At 49.3% G+C, this 18,165-nt stretch overlaps 1 protein-coding gene across 4 annotated transcripts; it reads left to right on the top strand.

Annotated features, from left to right (window-relative positions):
* Positions 1–5,359: 5,359 nt before the first annotated feature.
* Positions 5,360–14,599, top strand: SMIM3 (small integral membrane protein 3). Of its 4 annotated transcripts, XM_073355316.1 has the most exons (4): positions 5,360–5,448; positions 9,124–9,864; positions 11,179–11,348; positions 12,267–14,599. In XM_073355316.1, exons 3-4 carry the CDS (start codon positions 11,318–11,320, stop codon positions 12,461–12,463), a joined length of 228 nt encoding a protein of 75 aa, XP_073211417.1. In that variant the 5' UTR covers positions 5,360–5,448; positions 9,124–9,864; positions 11,179–11,317; the 3' UTR covers positions 12,464–14,599. The 4 variants fall into 4 exon arrangements, with proteins under 4 accessions (XP_073211417.1, XP_073211420.1, XP_073211419.1 ...); XM_073355318.1 differs by lacking the exon at positions 9,124–9,864 and having other exon boundaries at positions 5,374–5,448; XM_073355319.1 differs by lacking the exons at positions 9,124–9,864; positions 11,179–11,348 and having other exon boundaries at positions 5,367–5,448.
* Positions 14,600–18,165: the final 3,566 nt, after the last annotated feature.

Raw genomic sequence — 18,165 nt, 5'->3', positions numbered from 1 at the left:
GGCTGGGATCCTATTGGGATCCCCCATTACGTTTTGTAAAAAGCCTGCCACTGAGGTACAACAGACATCAATAACTGAAGTTTATGTGGAACCTAACCAAAGGCAATAAGACGCATAATTGCCCATCTCCTAGGCATCAGCCATATACCAAACGCTGTTCTCTGGGCTATGTTAACAGAGTTAATGGTGGTGGTGCACCACTGAGGAAATAAACTACACTGAGAAAATAAACTACAGGAAATAAATTACAGTAACTGACAAAATCATTGCCAATCTGCTGAGCCATTTAATAAATAAGTGCTCAAACAGAGATCCCCTTTAATAAATAAGTGCTCAAACAAACTTGGTGCCACCATCCGCTCAACGCTAACCAGGAAGAACTGTGCCAGGCTGGAATCTTTTTAATTACAGAGAGCCATCATGTCTGCAGAATTTCCCTGCCTTTTATAGGAAGTGCCTTAAAAACCCCCAGACTTTCACCATTGCTCAAAACCATGATGAGTATAAACTGGACTGTGAAGTGCCAGAGTTATTATGGCCAAGCGACTGGCAGTAGCTCCCTGCTGTAACAGTGCCGAGAAGCAGAGCAGCTCTGCGCTACAAAAGTGCCTGCCGGGCAGGAGTTTTCTGTTAACTTGTTGTTGTAATCCAGAGTATTTGACTCAGCAGAGCAAGAACATCCTGTCTGTAAAACACATTACTGGTACAAGTGATTTAGGTCTTAAAAGAGAGACCTAGATTGCAGGGTGAGAAGAGCATATGCTGTGGATTTTGTGATGAACTCTGTCACTCAAACAGATTGGCTCTGAAGCTGCAACTCATGCCTTTAAAGTGACACGGTGGCAGTGAACGGTTAATAAACCATACTTACTTGGTACAACAGGCCCTGGTTTTCACTGCTTTTCTACCTCTAAAAAGAAAAGGAACCATGCAATGGGTTACCTGTGAGAGTTAATCCATCATGAATATATTCCAGATGAATGCTAAGAGCAGGCCTAGCTAGTGATTAAGGTACGGGATTGGGAGTCAGGATATTTGGGTTCCAGTCTCAGCGCTGCCACGACTTGGGTGAGTCTCTTAATCCTCCAAGCATCAGTTTCCCCATCTGTAAAATGAAGAAAATAAGTGACCTCCCTGGGGCATTTTAATTTGTTAATCTTTGCTAAGCGCTTAGAGCAGCGGTTCTCAAAGTTTTGTACTGGTGATCCCTTTCACAAAGCAAGCCTCTGAGTATGACGACCCCCCCCTTATAAATTAAAAACACTTTTTTATATATTTAACACCACTATAAATGCTGGAGGCAAAGCGGGGTTGGGATAGCTCACAGCCACCCCCACCCCATGTAATAATCTTGTGACCCTCTGAGCGGTCCCGACCCCCAGTTTGAGAATCCCTAGCTTAGAGAGCCTCAGATGGAAGGTCCTGCAGAAGCACAATGCATTGTTAAAGTCGCTGATGTGTGCTGGGGATTTCCCTCCCACCTGGCTGTTCTCAGGAAAGGCGTTAGGAGTTTTTCTACATGTGCTGTTTTGTAATCCTCCCCTGGGAAGTGCTGCAGAACAGCGAAAGGCCCAGAAGCACATGTTTGCAGGTCATTGTTAGTGGGAAGTTTCAGCATGGTAGCCGTGTTAGTCTGTATCAGCAGAAACAAGAAGGAGTCCTTCTGGCACCTTACAGACTAACAAATTTATTTGGGCATAAGCTTTTGTGAGCTAGAACCCACTTCATCAGATGCATGGAGTGGAAAATACAGGAGCAGATATAAATACATGAAAAGATGTGAGCTGCCGTACCAAGTGCGAGGTCAGTCTAACAAGACAATTTAATTAACAGCAGGATAGCAAGGTAGGAAAAATAACTTTTGAAGTGGTAATGAGAGTGGCCCATTTCAGACAGTTGACAAGAAGCTGTGAGTAACAGTTGGGGGAAATTAGTGTTGGGGAAATTAGGGTTAGGTTTTGTAATGACCCAACCACTCCCAGTCTTTATTCAGGCCTAATCTGATGGTGTCCAGTTTGCAAATTAATTCCAGTTCTGCAGTGTCACGTTGGAGTTTCCCACTAGAATCTCCTGGGTTTGAGCCAGCTCCACGTATGGCTCAGAAAGTCTCCTGGTCTCCCCACATTCTCACCAAGATACATCTATGCTTCTCTAGGCATTCAGGCAGGTGGGGGATAGGTGCAACTTGTGTAGTGATTTCAGGTGGCTTCTCGTTACTCAGACACATTCAGAGGTTACAGTCCCTTCCCACCGTATTCTTGTCTACTATGTTTCCATTATTTCCCTCCTCGAATTCTTGCCTGGCTTGGTGCGAAAGGCTATTTTCCGTCCCAATCCCTTTGAATTGACCCACTCGGTATTCTTTCTACACCCACTCGTAGCAATGAAATTCTCCAACTCCGCTAACTCTCTTTGCTCTTGGTTTGCTGCATGCTGGTGATAGGAGACCTAATTGATGCCTGAGTGTAAGCTGGTGCAAATGACTACAGTGGAGTTGTACCCACTTCTGTTCGAGCTGGATGTGGTCCATAACGTTTCACTGGGAAGCAAAGACAGAACGGGACTTTCTTGTGAAAAAGCAGCCTCCATTTGCCTCTGCCCTCCAGTTGTTTGTGGGTCATTTTAAGAACCGACGGAACATTAGGATTGGCAACGTGATCACCAATTCATGCTCTGTGTACAGACAGCATAGTTTCACACCATCTAAAAGGGAATGGTAGCAAACCGTCCAGAGGCAGGGTGATCCAGTGGTTAGAGCACTCGCCTAGCACTTAGGAGACCTGGCCTCATCTCCCTGCTCCTTCTCAGACTTCCTGTTTGACCTTGGACAAGCCATTTGATTTCAGTGGAGATTAGGAGCTTAAATAGATTTGAGGATCTGGGTCTTTGCCCCTCTGTGCTTCAGTTCCCCTGTAAAACAGGGATACTATCTCTGCCCTGCCTCACAGGGGTGTTGTGAGGATACAGACTGTGAATTGCTCAGATACTAGGGTAATGGGCATCTAAGAACCCTACATAGATAGTCCCTTGTAGGTGTACCTCTTCCATGGAGCAGCGTTCTCATTGAGACATCAGAGCAGGAAAAGTCCTATTAACTGATCTAGTCCCCTCCCACTGCAGGCTTGTTCCCTACAGTGCATTATCCAGCATCCCAATTGCAAATGTTACAAGGAGTTCCAGCCTTTCCCGCTGGAGACTAGCTCACAACATCTCACTACAGATGCTTATCAGCCTCACTTTTCCCTTTTACCCTGTTAGCTCCTAGTTATTCCTGCAGGCACCACCCCAGACAACCCCTCTTGCTCCTCGGGGTTTACACCTTCCCCATGTTCGCAGGCTGCTCTCAAGCCCCGCTTCGCTGAGCTATACATAAGAGCGGCTGCAAAAAGTGGAGGTGCTCTTCTGGTTCGTTTTTGACTCTCTCTTTTAGTGATTGGAGGCAACCAGGAATAGATGGATTTCCCCCCCCCCCCGGCCTTTCGTATCGCCCAGGGTAGTGGAAAATTCCATCAGGATTCAGGAACAAAGCTGGCCTTCTTGTCACAATCAGTCAGGATCTTGAGCTGTGTGCCAAATCTTAGCAAAACAAACAGGTCCCAGAACACGGGGGAGCCCTGCGTGCTGACTCAGAACTGCCCATTCCCGTGACTTGAGGGTCAGGCTTGTGTTTCGTATTGCCCCTGTTCCCGGAGATAAGTGATTCCATGCAGGCATCAGCTCTTATGTAAAAAGAAGGGAAGTTTCTAGCCCTTTTGGCTGTGGAGGAAGGCCTGGAAATATGACTCCTGAGCACCAGAGAAGAAGAACCCAGCTTGATTACATGTTTTTAAAAAGGATGGTTTGGGGGGATGGGGCATGCTTGGGGGTTGGCAGAGGGGTTGGCTGCGGAGAGCCATGAGGATGAATGAGTCTTCGACCCAAGAACTTGTCTCCGTTTCCTCAGGGAACTCAGTGTCGTGTCACCCCCTTCCTCTCCTGCAGAATTTCAGTCTGTTTTCTCTCCTCAGGACTTCCCAGCTCCCCCAGGAACTCCTGCTTAGCTGCAGCCCTCTTCACAAGGGACTTGGTTCGGTGCTGCCGCAGGTCCAAACTCTTCAGTCAGGGTCCCCACATTTCCAGCAGCACCTGAGAATGATCACAGAAGGGACCTGCCCTGGTGGTGCTCAGTGTGGATGCAATAGGTGGTTCCTCCTAGCGCCTCCACGCCTGGCATTGGAGGAGCAGCCCAGGGGAGATGAGCCAACGACCCTTGGCCCTCTCTGCTTCGGTCTTGGGCCTGGCAGCAAGCTCCCTGGTACAATTATTTTCTTTCATTTTAAATTTCCAAAGGAATAGCAAGGAAATGGTTTGGAGAACGCAGGGCTCTTCCAGGTGCAAGTGGCTGGGAAATTTAGACCCCTGGTCAGTGCAGGATGCCTGGCAATGGAGTACAGGGTGGGAGGGGAGCAGCAGGATTTGCAGGGATGGAGTAGGAATGATGGAGGAGGGTGCTGGGATTTGCAGGAAGGGCTTGGGGCCAGCAGGATCCGTGACTTTTAAACCTTTGATTGGTTGCTCCTCCAGTTCCTGACAACCGTCGCCTTCATGCCGGCTCTGAACGCAGCAGCTGGAGCCCTTAAATCACTCTCAGCCTTTCCAGACAACTGTCCCCCTTTCAGGGGTCTGATTTGTCTTGCCTACCCCCAAGTTTCACCTCCTTGCTTACAAACGCAGACATAAAAATACAAAAGTGTCCCAGCACATTGTTACTGGAAAATGGCTGCCTTTCTCATTGTTACCATATCATTATTGAATAAACCAGTTGGCACATAAATATTGTACTGACATTTCAGGCTATAGAGCAGTATAAACAAGTCATTGTCTGTATGAAATTGTACCTTGTACTGACTTCACTAGTGCATTTTATGTAGCCTGTTGTAAAACCAGGCAAATATCTAGAGGAGTTGATGTACCCCCCAGAAGACCTCTGGCTACCCCCAGGAGTACATGGTTGAGAACCACTGCCTTAAACCATGTGCGCACTTCCCTGGTGTGTACATGGCCACTGGGCAGCACTGAGCCAGAGGGAGGGAAACAAAGGCTCCCTTTTGAGTGAGTGAGGCAAAGGCTGTTCAGTCAGACTGTACATTCCCTCTTCCTGGAGTGGGTGTGGGCAGAGAGCTGCCCAGAACTGCACACAGCAGCTATCTAACGAGACAGAAACTCGTACACGCACTGTCTCCCCACCCACCACTCACAGGCTCTGGGCTTCCAGGCAGAAGGGCGGAGTCAAGACTCAGAAGGGCTGGACCGATCTTCCTCTCTTACACAGAGAATTACGAGCCAGCGTGTTGGTTCAGCGTGGTGGCTTGGAAAGTTGTCTGCTAGCTACCTTGGAAGATGGTCTGAGTCTCTCTCCTCTTCTTCCCAAGGAGTCCCCTAGTCACCGAGCTGCCAGGACGCCAGCAGGTAACTATTAGCTCTTTCTTTCATTAGCTTTTAAGCACAGCAGCGTCTCATTCTTAGAGAAAAGGAGGACTTGTGGCACCTTAGAGACTAACCAATTTATTTGAGCGTAAGCTTTCGTGAGCTACAGCTCACTTCATCGGATGCATTCAATGGAAAATACAGTGTTTTCCACTGAATGCATCCGATGAAGTGAGCTGTAGCTCACGGAAGCTTATGCTCAAATAAATTGGTTAGTCTCTAAGGTGCCACAAGTACTCCTTTTCTTTTTGCGAATACAGACTAACACGGCTGCTACTCTGAAACCTGTCATTCTTAGAGATGATCTTCAGGTGCAAAATTTGGATTTGGCCCCTGAATTTCAAACATGCTCAAGTGCAGGAGGATCTGATTAATCTCCCAAGTAGAATAGCTTGACAGAGTCTTATTTCCTGGTCCCTTAGCCCAGTCCTGCCTTCTGAAAACACAACTCATGCTAGAAAGGAAAAGCACGGGTGCATGTGTGCTGTTGCTGAGATCTTTAGCCACCAACAGTGAGGGGCCACGTGTGATTTTCTCATCTCTTCTGCGTGTCCATGTCTTCCCTGTTTATCATCACATTTTGCTTTTGCCTCATTCTGCGGTCACTGAGTTTCCCCTTTTGACTATCCCTCCCTCCCGCCCTCCCTGTCTCTGATCCGAATCACTGAAGAGACAGAGCTGCAGGGTGAATGGGAGCTTTTCGTAGCAACTCAATCCTTAGTTCCCCCATACGCCTCCATGTCAGATAGTCCCCCCTATGCTTCAGTAAAAGTGACTAATTTATTCCTGAACCATCTTTGAAAGATGATTATAGATGAATGTTCAAAAGTTAAGAAAGTCGCTGCTCCTGTTCCTGCAGCAGCCTTAACCTGCCTGGGCTGGATCCTCATTCACTTTCACACGTCCGTGGAGTAAGTGATGGATTGACACCAGCATAAATGAAATCAGAATCTAGTCTATTCCCTTTGCTGTAGGTTTATTTCAGACCAGGGTTGCTGGCCATGATATGACATTGGACGATGGCTGCTTTGGCACCGAGATCTCTCAGCCTTCTGCCATGAGAGCTTTCAGAGGAACAGCCGTGTTAGTCTGTATTCGCAAAAAGAAAAGGAGTACTTGTGGCACCTTAGAGACTAACCAATTTATTTGAGCATGAGCTTTCGTGAGCTACAGCTCACTTCATCAGATGTTTACCGTGGTGTTTACCGTGATGTTTCCACGGTAAACATCTGATGAAGTGAGCTGTAGCTCACGAAAGCTCATGCTCAAATAAATTGGTTAGTCTCTAAGGTGCCACAAGTACTCCTTTTCTTTTTGCCATGAGAGCAGCTCTCCTTGCTGTCCCTGGCGTAAGTGCTTTGGTGTTAGCGCTGGAGGGGGGGAAGACATATGACCACTCGGAAATTAGCTCCCTGTGGATAGAATTCTTTCTGACATTCAAGCAGCTAGCAGTAAAACTGGTTACAGACCTGTTCCACAAAAAGGGCAGTGTCAGCAATTGCCACCTTTCCTTTGTGGAGTTAGAATAAGCCCAGCCTGCAATGTTCCTCAGATACTTCTCTAAATTGGGGGGGGGGGGAAATTCATTAACAGAAGTTTAAGGTTAAAGAATTGAAAAGAAAAGTCTCCTTGTCGTGTGTAGTTACGGAGCTCAGGGTTTGTTATACAGCCCAGCTGGGATGCCAGGCTACCTCCTGGGAGAATGAGAGCAAAATATTGGATAATGATAGGAGAGACACCCAGGAGGTGGGGAATAGACCCTCTGACATGTGGCTTCCTAGGGCTGAGATCGGGAGTGGGTGAGTATGATGGTGCAAAACCTTGCTAATCAGAACTGCTACAGAATGTAGGAAGCTGCCCTGAGCCCTCTCCCATTCGGGCCCTGCCCTCACCCCAGACAAAGGGGAAGGGAGAGGAATATCTGGTCCTAAGTGCAGGTTGCTTCCTCCCTGGTGACATTTAATATTTTATAAACTGGGATGAGATTCAGTGCCCAGGAGAGCGAGGGTCTGGCAGCGCTGGCTGGAATCAGGCATCCAATGCAAGTGTCCCATTCTGGCAATGGACGTTTATTCTAACCTGCCCCAAACCTTTCACCTCTCTCAGCCTCTGCCTATGCATCTCAGTTGTAAGGTGCAACACTCCTTGTTATTCCAGTGCGGAGCACAGAGCTGTGCCACGTGTTGTTTCGAGTGGTGATGTTGATACCCATCTAGTGGGCACTAAACTAAGGCCACCAACCTTCATTACCTTTTTTAACCTGCTGCAGGCTAAGTTTCAAACCCAGATCTCCAAAGATGACAGCACAGGGATTTACCCTGCTCGGTGCCACTTAATCTATAACATTTTCATAATTAAGCCTGGCCAAATTGGAGCCTAATTAGCATCCACCATCACCATACGTGTGCATGGGATCACGGTAAATGCACCTACAGATGACCATCTAGATGTCTGTGTGTCCATTTGCACGCACATGACCACAGCTGCATGCCTGGTTGCAGGAACTGCACACGTTAGGTGCTCCACTGAGTATGCATTTTTGCCACAAGCGCCATTTTCAGAAATTGAGTCCTGCTCTCCTATGGGGTGTTTCCTTTGGCAAATCATAAAGCTACATTATGGGCAGATCAGTACTGAGGCAGTTCGGACACAAATACAGTGCCACTGAATCTTGGTCTTGAGCCCTAAGCATTGACAGTGGACAGGGACTGGATGACCTTCGAGGCCTCATCCATCTTTAACCTCTGTGATTCTAAGCAGAGTGCTGGTGGGGTCTTCAGAGTCTTCGTAGCACTAATGAGCACTCATGTCGCAGAGGGTGAATGTGCTGTCCTGCACCAATTACCAGGCACGGTGGTTGCATAAACAGCCCAGGTTTCAAGACATGCTTTCAAGGCTCTGCTGTGGGTGCAGCCTGACCTTTGAATCTGCATGAGCCTTGACCTAACATCCGCAGCCAGCATTAGCTGAGATTAGGGCTTTTATCTGCAGGGCCCTTGAGGCTTGACATCTTGGTTCCTCCTGCGCTACCTTTGCTGGTATGAGTGTGACACAAGCTCCTGCAAATAGTGGAAGTACTTGCTGATCAGCACTAGAGATAAAGCTCCAGAGTGACATAGCATGCAGGGCGCCATCCAGGGCTCCATGAGGGGGTTTGTGCCGGCAGGTGCACATGCCATATTTATAGTGCTGGGAATGGAAATAACCTAATTTTGGCAATTAATTGATCTTTGACTATTAGCGGTAAATAGGCCCAATGGCCTGTGATGGGATGTTAGATGGAGTGGGATCTAAGTTACTACAGAGAATATTTTCATGGGCGTCTGGCTGGTGAGTCCTGCCCACATGCTCAGGGTTTAGCTGATCACCATATTTGGGGTCAGGAAGGAATTTTCCTCTAGAGCAAATTGGCAGAGGCCCTGGGGGGTTTTCGCCTTCCTTTGCAGCGTGGGGCACGGGTCACTTGCTGGAGGATTCTCTGCACCTTGAAGTCTTTAAACCACAATTTGAGGACTTCAATAGCACAGACATAGGTTAGGGGTTTGTTACAGGAGTGGGTGGGTGAGATTCTGTGGCCTGCGTTGTGCAGAAGGTCACACTAGATGATCATAGTGGTCCCCTCTGACCTTAAAATCTATGATTCTATGATCCATTTAGAACTTGGGCCAAAATAATTCCATCCTGCTCTCTCCCTGGGATTGCCTGAGGTGGCCAACATTTACTAGCACGTGCACCGGAGAGGGAGATCAGCTTGTGCATTTCATCCACGCACCTCAAACAGAACAAGTTTTCAGTGCTGACCTGGGATGGATTCTAAGTGTCCCCTCTAGGGGGAGGAGAATCAGAGCTGTGTCTCTGGGCCATCTGAGATGGACAAGGCACATCACTGAGGCTGCAAAAGAGGAAATACATTTTCTCCCAGGCTGATACCTACTTAGAATGTCCACCGCCATAGCCTCTAAGCACCTCTTTGGGACTACGGACTTCCCCGGGACCACTCACATGAGTAAGGATTGCAGGATCAGCCCCTAAGTGTGTGCACCATTTGTCATCCTTGGGGTTACTAGATCTACACCTTGACCAAGGTAACTTTCTTCTGCTGCACAACTAGAAGCTTGTTCTTCCCAGAGGTCTGTTTTTTGACTCAGTCCCCCCTGCATTTCTGGGTGGGCCGGGGCATAGAGTAGGTCGTCTTTGCTGACCGAAGCCCCCACTACGCTGGAAGAGTAGCTTTTAACGTCAGTTGAAACGGGCCAGTGAATTCTTGCCTTGAAACACGCCTGAACCTGCTGATGACATCAGGAGGCCTCTCCCCTGCCACATGGAAATGCATGGACCTGCATCACTCGCATGCCAATTTCAACCAGTCCTCCTTCCAGACACATCTTTCGTAAACAGGTGTGTGATGCATGAGTGGGTGAAGCCTGGTCTGGGCCCAGGGCTCATCCAGGGAAATGTTTTTGCTCAGAGCTTGGGAAAGACATATCTCTCCCCTTCCTGGTCACTCATTACCCCCAGCTCTACGGGGAAGGATAAGGGTTCCTGGGGGGACCAGAAGCAGAGCCAGTGACTCAGTCCCCTGCCAGAAGACCAGTCTAGCTGGCGTAAAAGCCCTTACACCAACAAATGTCACCTACATCCCTCAGGATTTAATTACAATCAGCTCTGCTCACTCCGTCACACCTTGATTGTTCATAAGCAGATGGGTCCGAGAACCTCAGAGACAGGTCTTTGTCATGTTTGGTTCTGTTTAAACAAAGGTTTGCCAGGCCCTACTTTGAATGTCCTTCCCCCCTGACCCTCCCTTTTAGAAAGGAAGGGCTGTCCAATGTTTAGGACTCTAACCTAGGAACTGGGAGGCCCATGTTCTATTCCCTTCTCCGCCACAGACTCTCTGTGTGACCTTAGGTGAGTCATTTAGCTGCTCAGTATCTCAGTTTCCCATCAGTCAAATGGGAAATGTAGCACTGCCCTACCTCACAGGGGTGTGTGAGGATAAATGCATTAAAAGAGTGTGAGGTGCTCACATGCAATGATGATGGGGGCCAGATAAGGACCTAAGAGAGAGATTGTCGCACTGCTCCACTAAGTTCTGGGAACAAGATAACACCCAGACCGTGGGCTCAGCTCTGAGAAAGCTCTGCAGAAGGAAGGGGGAGGCAGAGGGAGGTTTGCTCTGCAGACTAGCACACCCTGGAGTTGACTGGAAAGACATGAAAGAGGAGCAGATAGTGCGGGGGTGGATAAAAGACCAGAAAGATAAACCACAGCCCATCAGTCCTACCTGATGGTGTCCTCTGACAATTTTCTGGTAATTAAACTATTAACTCCATGACTCAGAAAGCCACAATTATGGGAAGAGAGATGCCTCAAGGGCAGCAGAATCCAGTGGATGATGCCACGGCATGAATCCTACAGCCCGGTGTTGTCAGAATCCCGCAGAGAAGCTAGAAAAGTAGATCTAGGATGGAGTACGTCAGTTGGACATTCCATCCCTAATCCCCAGTGCAAACAGACGTGACACTGGCAGCCAGGGCCTTGAGTTTAAATCTGCAATTTTCTAAAGTGCTTAGAGGAATTAGGTATCCAACTTCCATTGAATGTATGGTGGATTTAGGCACCTAACTCCCCTCGTCTCATTTGAAACTCCCAGCCTAAAACAGTATATACACTGATATTGCAGTAATCAAATGCTGCATTTCTCCTGTGCAGGGTTGTTGTAGCCATTTTGGTCCCGGGATATTAGAGAAACAAGACGGGTGAGGTAAAATCTTTTACTGGCCCAACTTCTGTTGGTGAAAGAGACAAGCTTTCGAGCTACACCGAGCTCTTCTTCTCACTAATTTCAAAGATGTCCACTCCTCAGCAACCCACACATCACGGTATAACTGGCTAGAATGCCCGGGTCACTGCTTCGTTGTCTCAAGTCATATAATAATAAATAATTAACAATTAGTATTTTTACAGCGGCTTTTATCCAAGCCTTGCATACGCTGGGCCTCCTCACAGCGGCTTTGCTAGGGCCACTTATCAGCGGGTAAATGGGGTTACATACATTTATTATATATGTATATACACAGTATGTAAGGTACTTAGTCAGTGACACACAGCAAGTCAATGGAAGAGATGGAAATAAGGCTCCTGGCACCCAGCCCCCTTCTCTAAGCATCAAACCAAGCTTCTTTGTTTGAAATATGAGTTCATGGGTTTACATTTCTGCCATTTCTGCATTGCACAGCGTGCTGCAAAATACAGATGCCTGTAAAAGTAATACACTGTGCCAAGGAGGTACCTTGATGCACTGAAGTTTGTAAAAGTTTAAAACTGAAGCAGGATTTCCAAATACATTAGCCAGCAGCACCAGAGAAGCTCCAGACATGCAGGGTAGGGTTTGAAAATCTCACCCGAAAGGCCATTTAGCCTGTTTGTGGCCCTGCTCTACTGCTGTCAAGAATAAAAGAGCAAAGGGCGGGATGGAGGAGGCTGAGACCTTAATGTGACCTGAGAGGCCAGGGGAGGAAAGTTGTATTTTCAGCCGAGGTTGGGAAAGGCCAGGAGTGAGATGGAAAGAGACAATTGGCCATTCTGTAGTGCCAGGGGTAAATGAGAAGAGGGAGGGGGTTAGAGATGGGATGGGGAAGATGAGGAGGGGGTAGGATAGGGGGAACCGTGGAGGAGAGGGGAGGGGGAAGGCATGGGATGAGTGGGGAGGAAGAGATGGAATATATAACTATTTGGTCTTTTCTGGACTGTGCTGTTCTGTGCCCTGCTTTATCCGTAACTCTTTCTTTTTGTGGCAGAGAGGAGGAGTATGGAAGGCACGAGCAGCCCAAATCCCACCATGTCTGCCATCCCCAAGCACATCCTGGACATCTGGGTCATTGTGCTGATCATCCTGGCCACCATCCTTGTCATGACGTCCATGGTGCTGTGCCCGGCCATGGCTGTCATCATCTACAGGGTGCGGACTCACCCCATACGCAACGGGGTCGTGTGAGAACAGAGCCCAGGGCCGAGGTGGCCTCCCTCAGACCACGCTGGAGAAAAAGACAGTGGGCGAAGCAGGCAGCTCCCTGAGCCATGCCGGCCAGGACATGGCAGGAAGCACAGGCTGATACTCCTGGGACCCGAAATCCCTGTGTCACCCAAATGCACCCAAGGGAGCTAGGTTAGTCACCCACTCCGACTGGTGACAAAGCTTCTTCTGGAGTCTGGATGGGTGAGTCCCCCTCAGTGAGTGCAGCGGCCCAGAAAGCCCCTGTCTGGGCTTCATCTCATGCACTCCAATCAAAATGGCCCCCTCGTATTTACCTGGTGAGCTACTCGGAAATAACAGAGAAGCTGCAGGCCAGGGGCCGCAAAGGAAATGTTCAACTTCTGAGAGCAAAGCTGTCAAAATGGTTTCCGGAATGCAGTGGCTTTGGACGTTGAGCGACTCGCGCCGTGCCGCTCTCCCTCGCTGCGAGGGCAGGGGCTGGTGACCTCTGGCTCCTCACAGCTGGGATCTCCCGTCTCCATGCCCCAAGCTCCCCCAGCCACAGGAGAAGAACAAGGAAGGGAAGTGGGGTTCAGTGAAAGTAATTTATTTGGCTTGGGGGGAGGGGATCCGTGTAAGGTGGCAAAAACAGGGGTGCATTTGGCTTCTGGGTTTGCAAGGCCATGGGACTGTATCAACATCGTTAGCACGGCGAGGGGGCCAATCGCAGCCATGTCAGTCTTGCTGTGTTGCAGGCATTTGGTGTAATTGTCCCAGAAATGTACTAGGTGTTGGGTTTCAGAGGAAGGCCCTTTGGCTAACAGCTCTTGGGAGTGACACGGCATCACCCCCAGGCAGCCAGTCACCCCCTTTCTGGGCCTGTCACCTTGTTCTGGTTTCTTAATATCGTTGTAATGAAAGGGCTAGATTGGTGCCCTTTGACAGGGTCCAGCCAGGATCAGTCCCAGGTTGCAATATGCCTCCACCCTGCTCTAGGGAGGCCCCTATTCCAGGGCTGCCGGCCAGTTCAGTCTGGGTGGTCCATTCAGCCCTTGACCTCTCTCCAGAGATCGCCAACATGGAGTCCGTTACTGTGGTGCTCTGTGTGACAGGGACACCCGGGCACTGGGAGCTGGGCTCATGGTACACAGACCCTCACCAGCCGCCAGAGGGTAAATCCGTGCTGGATGCAAACCAGTGCTGAAGGACCCTCCCGCCCCATGTCCTTAACAAGCGCAAGCCCCATAGTTCTGTTGCAGCTCCTCTGCACTTCCTCGCCCAAAGATGGGGAGGAAATGGTTAACAAAACAGGAGAATGCAAATTCCAAGCCAGCGCACAGAGAGAAAGTGCAGTGAGGGGAGAAGGAGAAGGGAGCCCCTCTTAGTACTCAGCAGCCAGTCTGGATTGGTTCCACCCTCTGGATATAGGTTATAGACTCAAAGCTAGAAGGCAGCATAGGGTTATTTTATCCTCACCTGTAACAGCTGAGACTGCTTAGACAGAACATTCCTAAACGGTGCCTAGGTATGTAAGTGCAAAGGGATGCATTAGGGCTAGCAGGGCAGTGCACTCCCCCTTCTCACTGGGAGAACTGGCTCACAATCCACTTAAAGCACCACTGCAGTGAGTTTGCGTGTTCTCAGGGGGTATTTCCGTGCAGCAGAAAAGCTCTGTGTACTATGGTACAGTTAGCAGCCAGTGCCCAGGAGAGGGAGGCCAAGGACTGGGAAAACTCAAGACAGGAGTGCTTTGACTGTACTATGTGTTGGACCCAGGCACGGAACAGCAGGGGAAACTCACAGGGGTTCGTGAGCTGCGTCCTGAGACCAGAATAGTGGGGGAAAGGTAAGGGGCGGGTGCTGCAGCTCGGGACTAGCAAAGCTATGTGTAGAAAGGCTGCCTAGCTGTACCTAGCTGCAGCCATTGCTCACTGGCTGTTGCTTTCAGAGACACTAAAACTCAAAACTTAAGCTGCCAAGTTTGCACTTTTTGAGTTGCAAGAAAAAGTTATGGGGAAAAAAAGGAACAGGAGGGTGAATGCAATGTACATAGGAAAAGCGTGACATAAATGTATTTATAGGACATGTGTGAGCAAAATCACCATCATATAAATTGTGATATTGCACCAATCCATGGAATAAATGGACTTTACTCTACATGTGTGGATGTCGTCCATCCGTGCTAAGGACATTATTAGGTCCATAAATCCTTCTCGCGCTGACCTCACTGGCAGCATTGCCTGCACTCCCTGCCTGTCCTGAGCCATGGCCCTGGTTTTGTTCCTGCGTGAGATGGGGAGCTCCTCAAGGCATGGACCATCTCTTATTCTGTGCTCTGTAACATACTGTGTACGTCCTCAGCGCATCACATTACAGAGGTAGGTCCTCTACAAAAAGAGAGATGAATATGCTGAATAAAGTAAATAGCGTCAGATGGAAAACAAATGGACAAGATAAAATCCCACAGAACCCTTATCAAAAACCAGACAGCCTCACGTGCTTGCTGGGGTGCTGCAGGATGAGGTTTTAGTTTCTCAGTTTCAGGCTGATCTGTATAACTCGCTCCTCTCCCTAGACATCTTGTGACCACCACAACCTCATTGCATGAAGCATAGCACGGCTCTTGGTGCAGGGCTTCTGTTTACATCTTGGGTTTGAAACCAGCTTTACGTGAGCAAACCAGAGACGGGGCTAAGTCATAAGATGAGTAAGGCTGTGGTGTGGGAAAGTGGTGGACGCTTGCAAGTTTCTGAGACCACAGAGAGGCAGTGGGAAGCTGTAACCTTTGCCTACATCCCTGTTTCTGCACTCAGAGGAGCTAATTGGAGATAGAAAAATGCTGACGATACAGTGATGCAGCTTGGAAAGGTACATTCCACTGCTGATGTTCTTTCGGCAGAATCGTCTCAGGCTGGGTAGCATCTTTCCAGTGCAGCTTGATAAGGTGCTGGGGCTGAAGGCACCTGGGGACTTTGCGGTAGTACAGGCAGGGCTGGGGGCTCAGACCATGGGAATGACAGCATGAGGTACAAGGCGATGGAGAATCAGGTTCTAAGTCAGTGACAGAGGCAGGAACGGAACCCTACAGGCCTGACTCCTAGTTGCTCTGCTCCATGCGCTGGAGTATTCTCCTTTCCATAGAGCGTTTCAAAGCATTTTAGTTTACAAAGTAATGAGTTAGGCCAGGCCTGCACAGGGGAAACACAACTGCCATTACATGATGAGCAACAGCTCTCACGTTGTTAGCCCGGAGGCTGGAGTTATCCTTAACTTCCACCTGGACAGGGACCAGGAATGAGCAGAGAGGACCTTGATTTAATATCTTCTGTGTTTCCCACTGCTACTTAATCCCGTGGGCCCCTTGATTTGAAATGTCTGAGCTTTCCATTCCTGGGCATAACATGTCTGTTCTCCATGCGGCTAAGGGCAATGGGAACTAAACGTTGGGAAATGCCACCTAGGCTCTGACACGGTCTTGGGGCCACGGCCCCAGTGGCTCGTGATCTGGGCCACGGGAGCGAGGCAGCTGCTTAAATGAGACGAGATCAACATCCTGCTTACCGTGAAGGAAGCCTCCAAATGATGGTAACACTGGGTATTTACTGAGTTACCATAGCAACGGTATGGCATTCCCCACTAGAAACAATGGTAAATCCAAACTAATCCCTGGTCATTCTAGAGGCCTTTGCGGGGCCAGTTCTCCACTCTGTGTGTGTGTGTGCGTGCACGGCTTGACGGGGGGGGGTGGGCTGGGGCAGAGAGAGCGTGAGAACTGTCCAGGCACAGACGTAAAAGCAACAGAGCTGCAATGAAGAGGCATGGAACCGCGCCCCTGATCCCCAGCGTGCCGCGGGTCAGCACCACCCGCAGACCCGGCCGTGCTCCCAATTCAGCATGCCCCTGGCACATCACAGGATGCTCGCTCATGGCACGGCCAGGCACACCCGGCACCGCTCGCAGGCCCTGCTGTCTTTCATTGCTGAGCACACCAGGCATGCCTGACACACCATCAGGCACCATTTCCTGGGCAGCCTGATGGCCCAACCAGTTCAGCCTAGCTTGTGTTTACATTGGCAACACAGGGTTGTTCACGGGAGGTGGGAAGCTCAGCAGTCAAAGGGTTAAAGAAATACAATTCTCGGTGAGGTTTTATTCGCCTTCTCCAGGTAACTGGGAGTTGTAAGGCTCTGCACAGAAACCAAAGGGGTCTGATGCCAAAGGGCTAACCATGATGAGATCAAAGCTGGGCTCTCCACCATCCAGGTGCATGCGTGTGCCCGCTCATGCAACCTGCCTCTTCGCGCTTTCACATTTGATGGGTCCCACAAGAGTTTAACCAAGAACGTGCTGAACGTGCCTCTCTGCCTGGGGCCTTAGTCCAGGTCGTGTTCTGTACCGGTGACTTTGTCAGGCCAGGAAAATGGGAGCCAAATGTTGGAGCTGCTACACTTCAATGGCAAGACATTGAGGGTTGGATCCAAAGCCTGCTGCTGTGAATGGACGTCTTTCCAAAGAAGAGCTGTTGGCTGTGGGATCGTGACAAGTACATCTATAGTAGCTCACCATATTTTTTATATATTCTTGTAAATGAGGAAGCCACGCGCTGATCAGGCTCCAAATTATGAACGTACAAAATTAAAACCTAGAGCTTCAGTTCTCGTCAAGGAATGTATTTGGACAACTGGGTATGATTAGTCCTAAATTCATAGGAAACAATTATTCCCGAGAAAACATCAGCAGATTCAATTATTGAAAGAGCTAATAGAGTTTCTTTGTGAATGACCAGTTGGTGATGTATCAGGGCGAAGGGGCTCAGCATGTGGAGAAGGAGAGGGATTGGATTAAATCTCCCCAGAGGAACAAGAAAGTGCTGCTCAGGAAATGTGCCTGTCCCCGGAGAGCATGTGCCTCTTTTTGGCAGAGTACACAGTGCCCAGGAAATACTTGTTTACTCCCAGCAAACACACAGCTCAGGAAATGCTTCCAGCCCCAGACCACACGCAGCCCAGGTTGTTAGAGGACAGGCTTCCCAAGAGACACTGTGCTTCTCTCTAGGGAACATGATGTCCCTAGCCACGGAGGACACTGTTCAGGAGATACAGGCATGTTCCCAGAGAACACACAGCCCATTGTGCCACCTGGCCTCTGACAGGGGCTTCCAAACCAGCTCTGAAAGAGTGCCATGCTGGGGAAAAGCAGATCGGGGGGAGCCCTTCCCAGCACCCGCTGAAGACAACAGTTCTGAGAGCAGGAGAAATCTGTTTTCCTTCCCCCTGCATTTAGTGCTGCATCTCATTCCAGCTGATCCTGCTGCAGCTGGGGCCTCCTCCACTCTCTCACTTGGAAGGGGCCCTGCTCCTTGCCTTCTTGACTTGCTCCACCATCTTTGATTCCTTTTGTGGCCTCTGGCCATGTGTTCCCAGCTGCCCTGGCCATAGGTAGTTATGGGGCACTCCCAGACTGTGCGGTGGGAGAACAAATGCAGTGTCCCCTCCCACTGCTACTCTGCTACGCTTCAGTACAGCATGCTACAGCTGTGTCCGCAGCTCTGCAGGGAGTGGCTGTTTACTCAGAACTGGGCTCTCAGTTATCAAAACAAGCCTTTGCTGCCCAGGCTTGTACTTTGTTTGTGGGTGGGTTGGATTTCCAAGCTTCCTCTTAACCGCTGAACCACTTTTCTACAGAAGGCAGGCAGGATTATTTGCAAGGCATTAGCAGAGTGT

The sequence above is a fragment of the Lepidochelys kempii genome, chromosome 8 (genome assembly GCF_965140265.1).
Source record: "Lepidochelys kempii isolate rLepKem1 chromosome 8, rLepKem1.hap2, whole genome shotgun sequence".
NCBI classification, from domain to species: domain Eukaryota; kingdom Metazoa; phylum Chordata; order Testudines; family Cheloniidae; genus Lepidochelys; species Lepidochelys kempii.
Note: the sequence above shows the minus strand (reverse complement) of the source record. Positions and strands in the feature narration are given on the sequence as shown.

Coding starts and splice junctions, on each gene's coding strand:
- SMIM3 (XM_073355316.1), top strand. CDS start 11,318: ATGTCCACTCCTCAGCAACCCACACATCACG. Junction 11,349..12,266: donor TCAGCAACCCACACATCACG/GTATAACTGGCT, acceptor TTTTTGTGGCAG/AGAGGAGGAGTATGGAAGGC.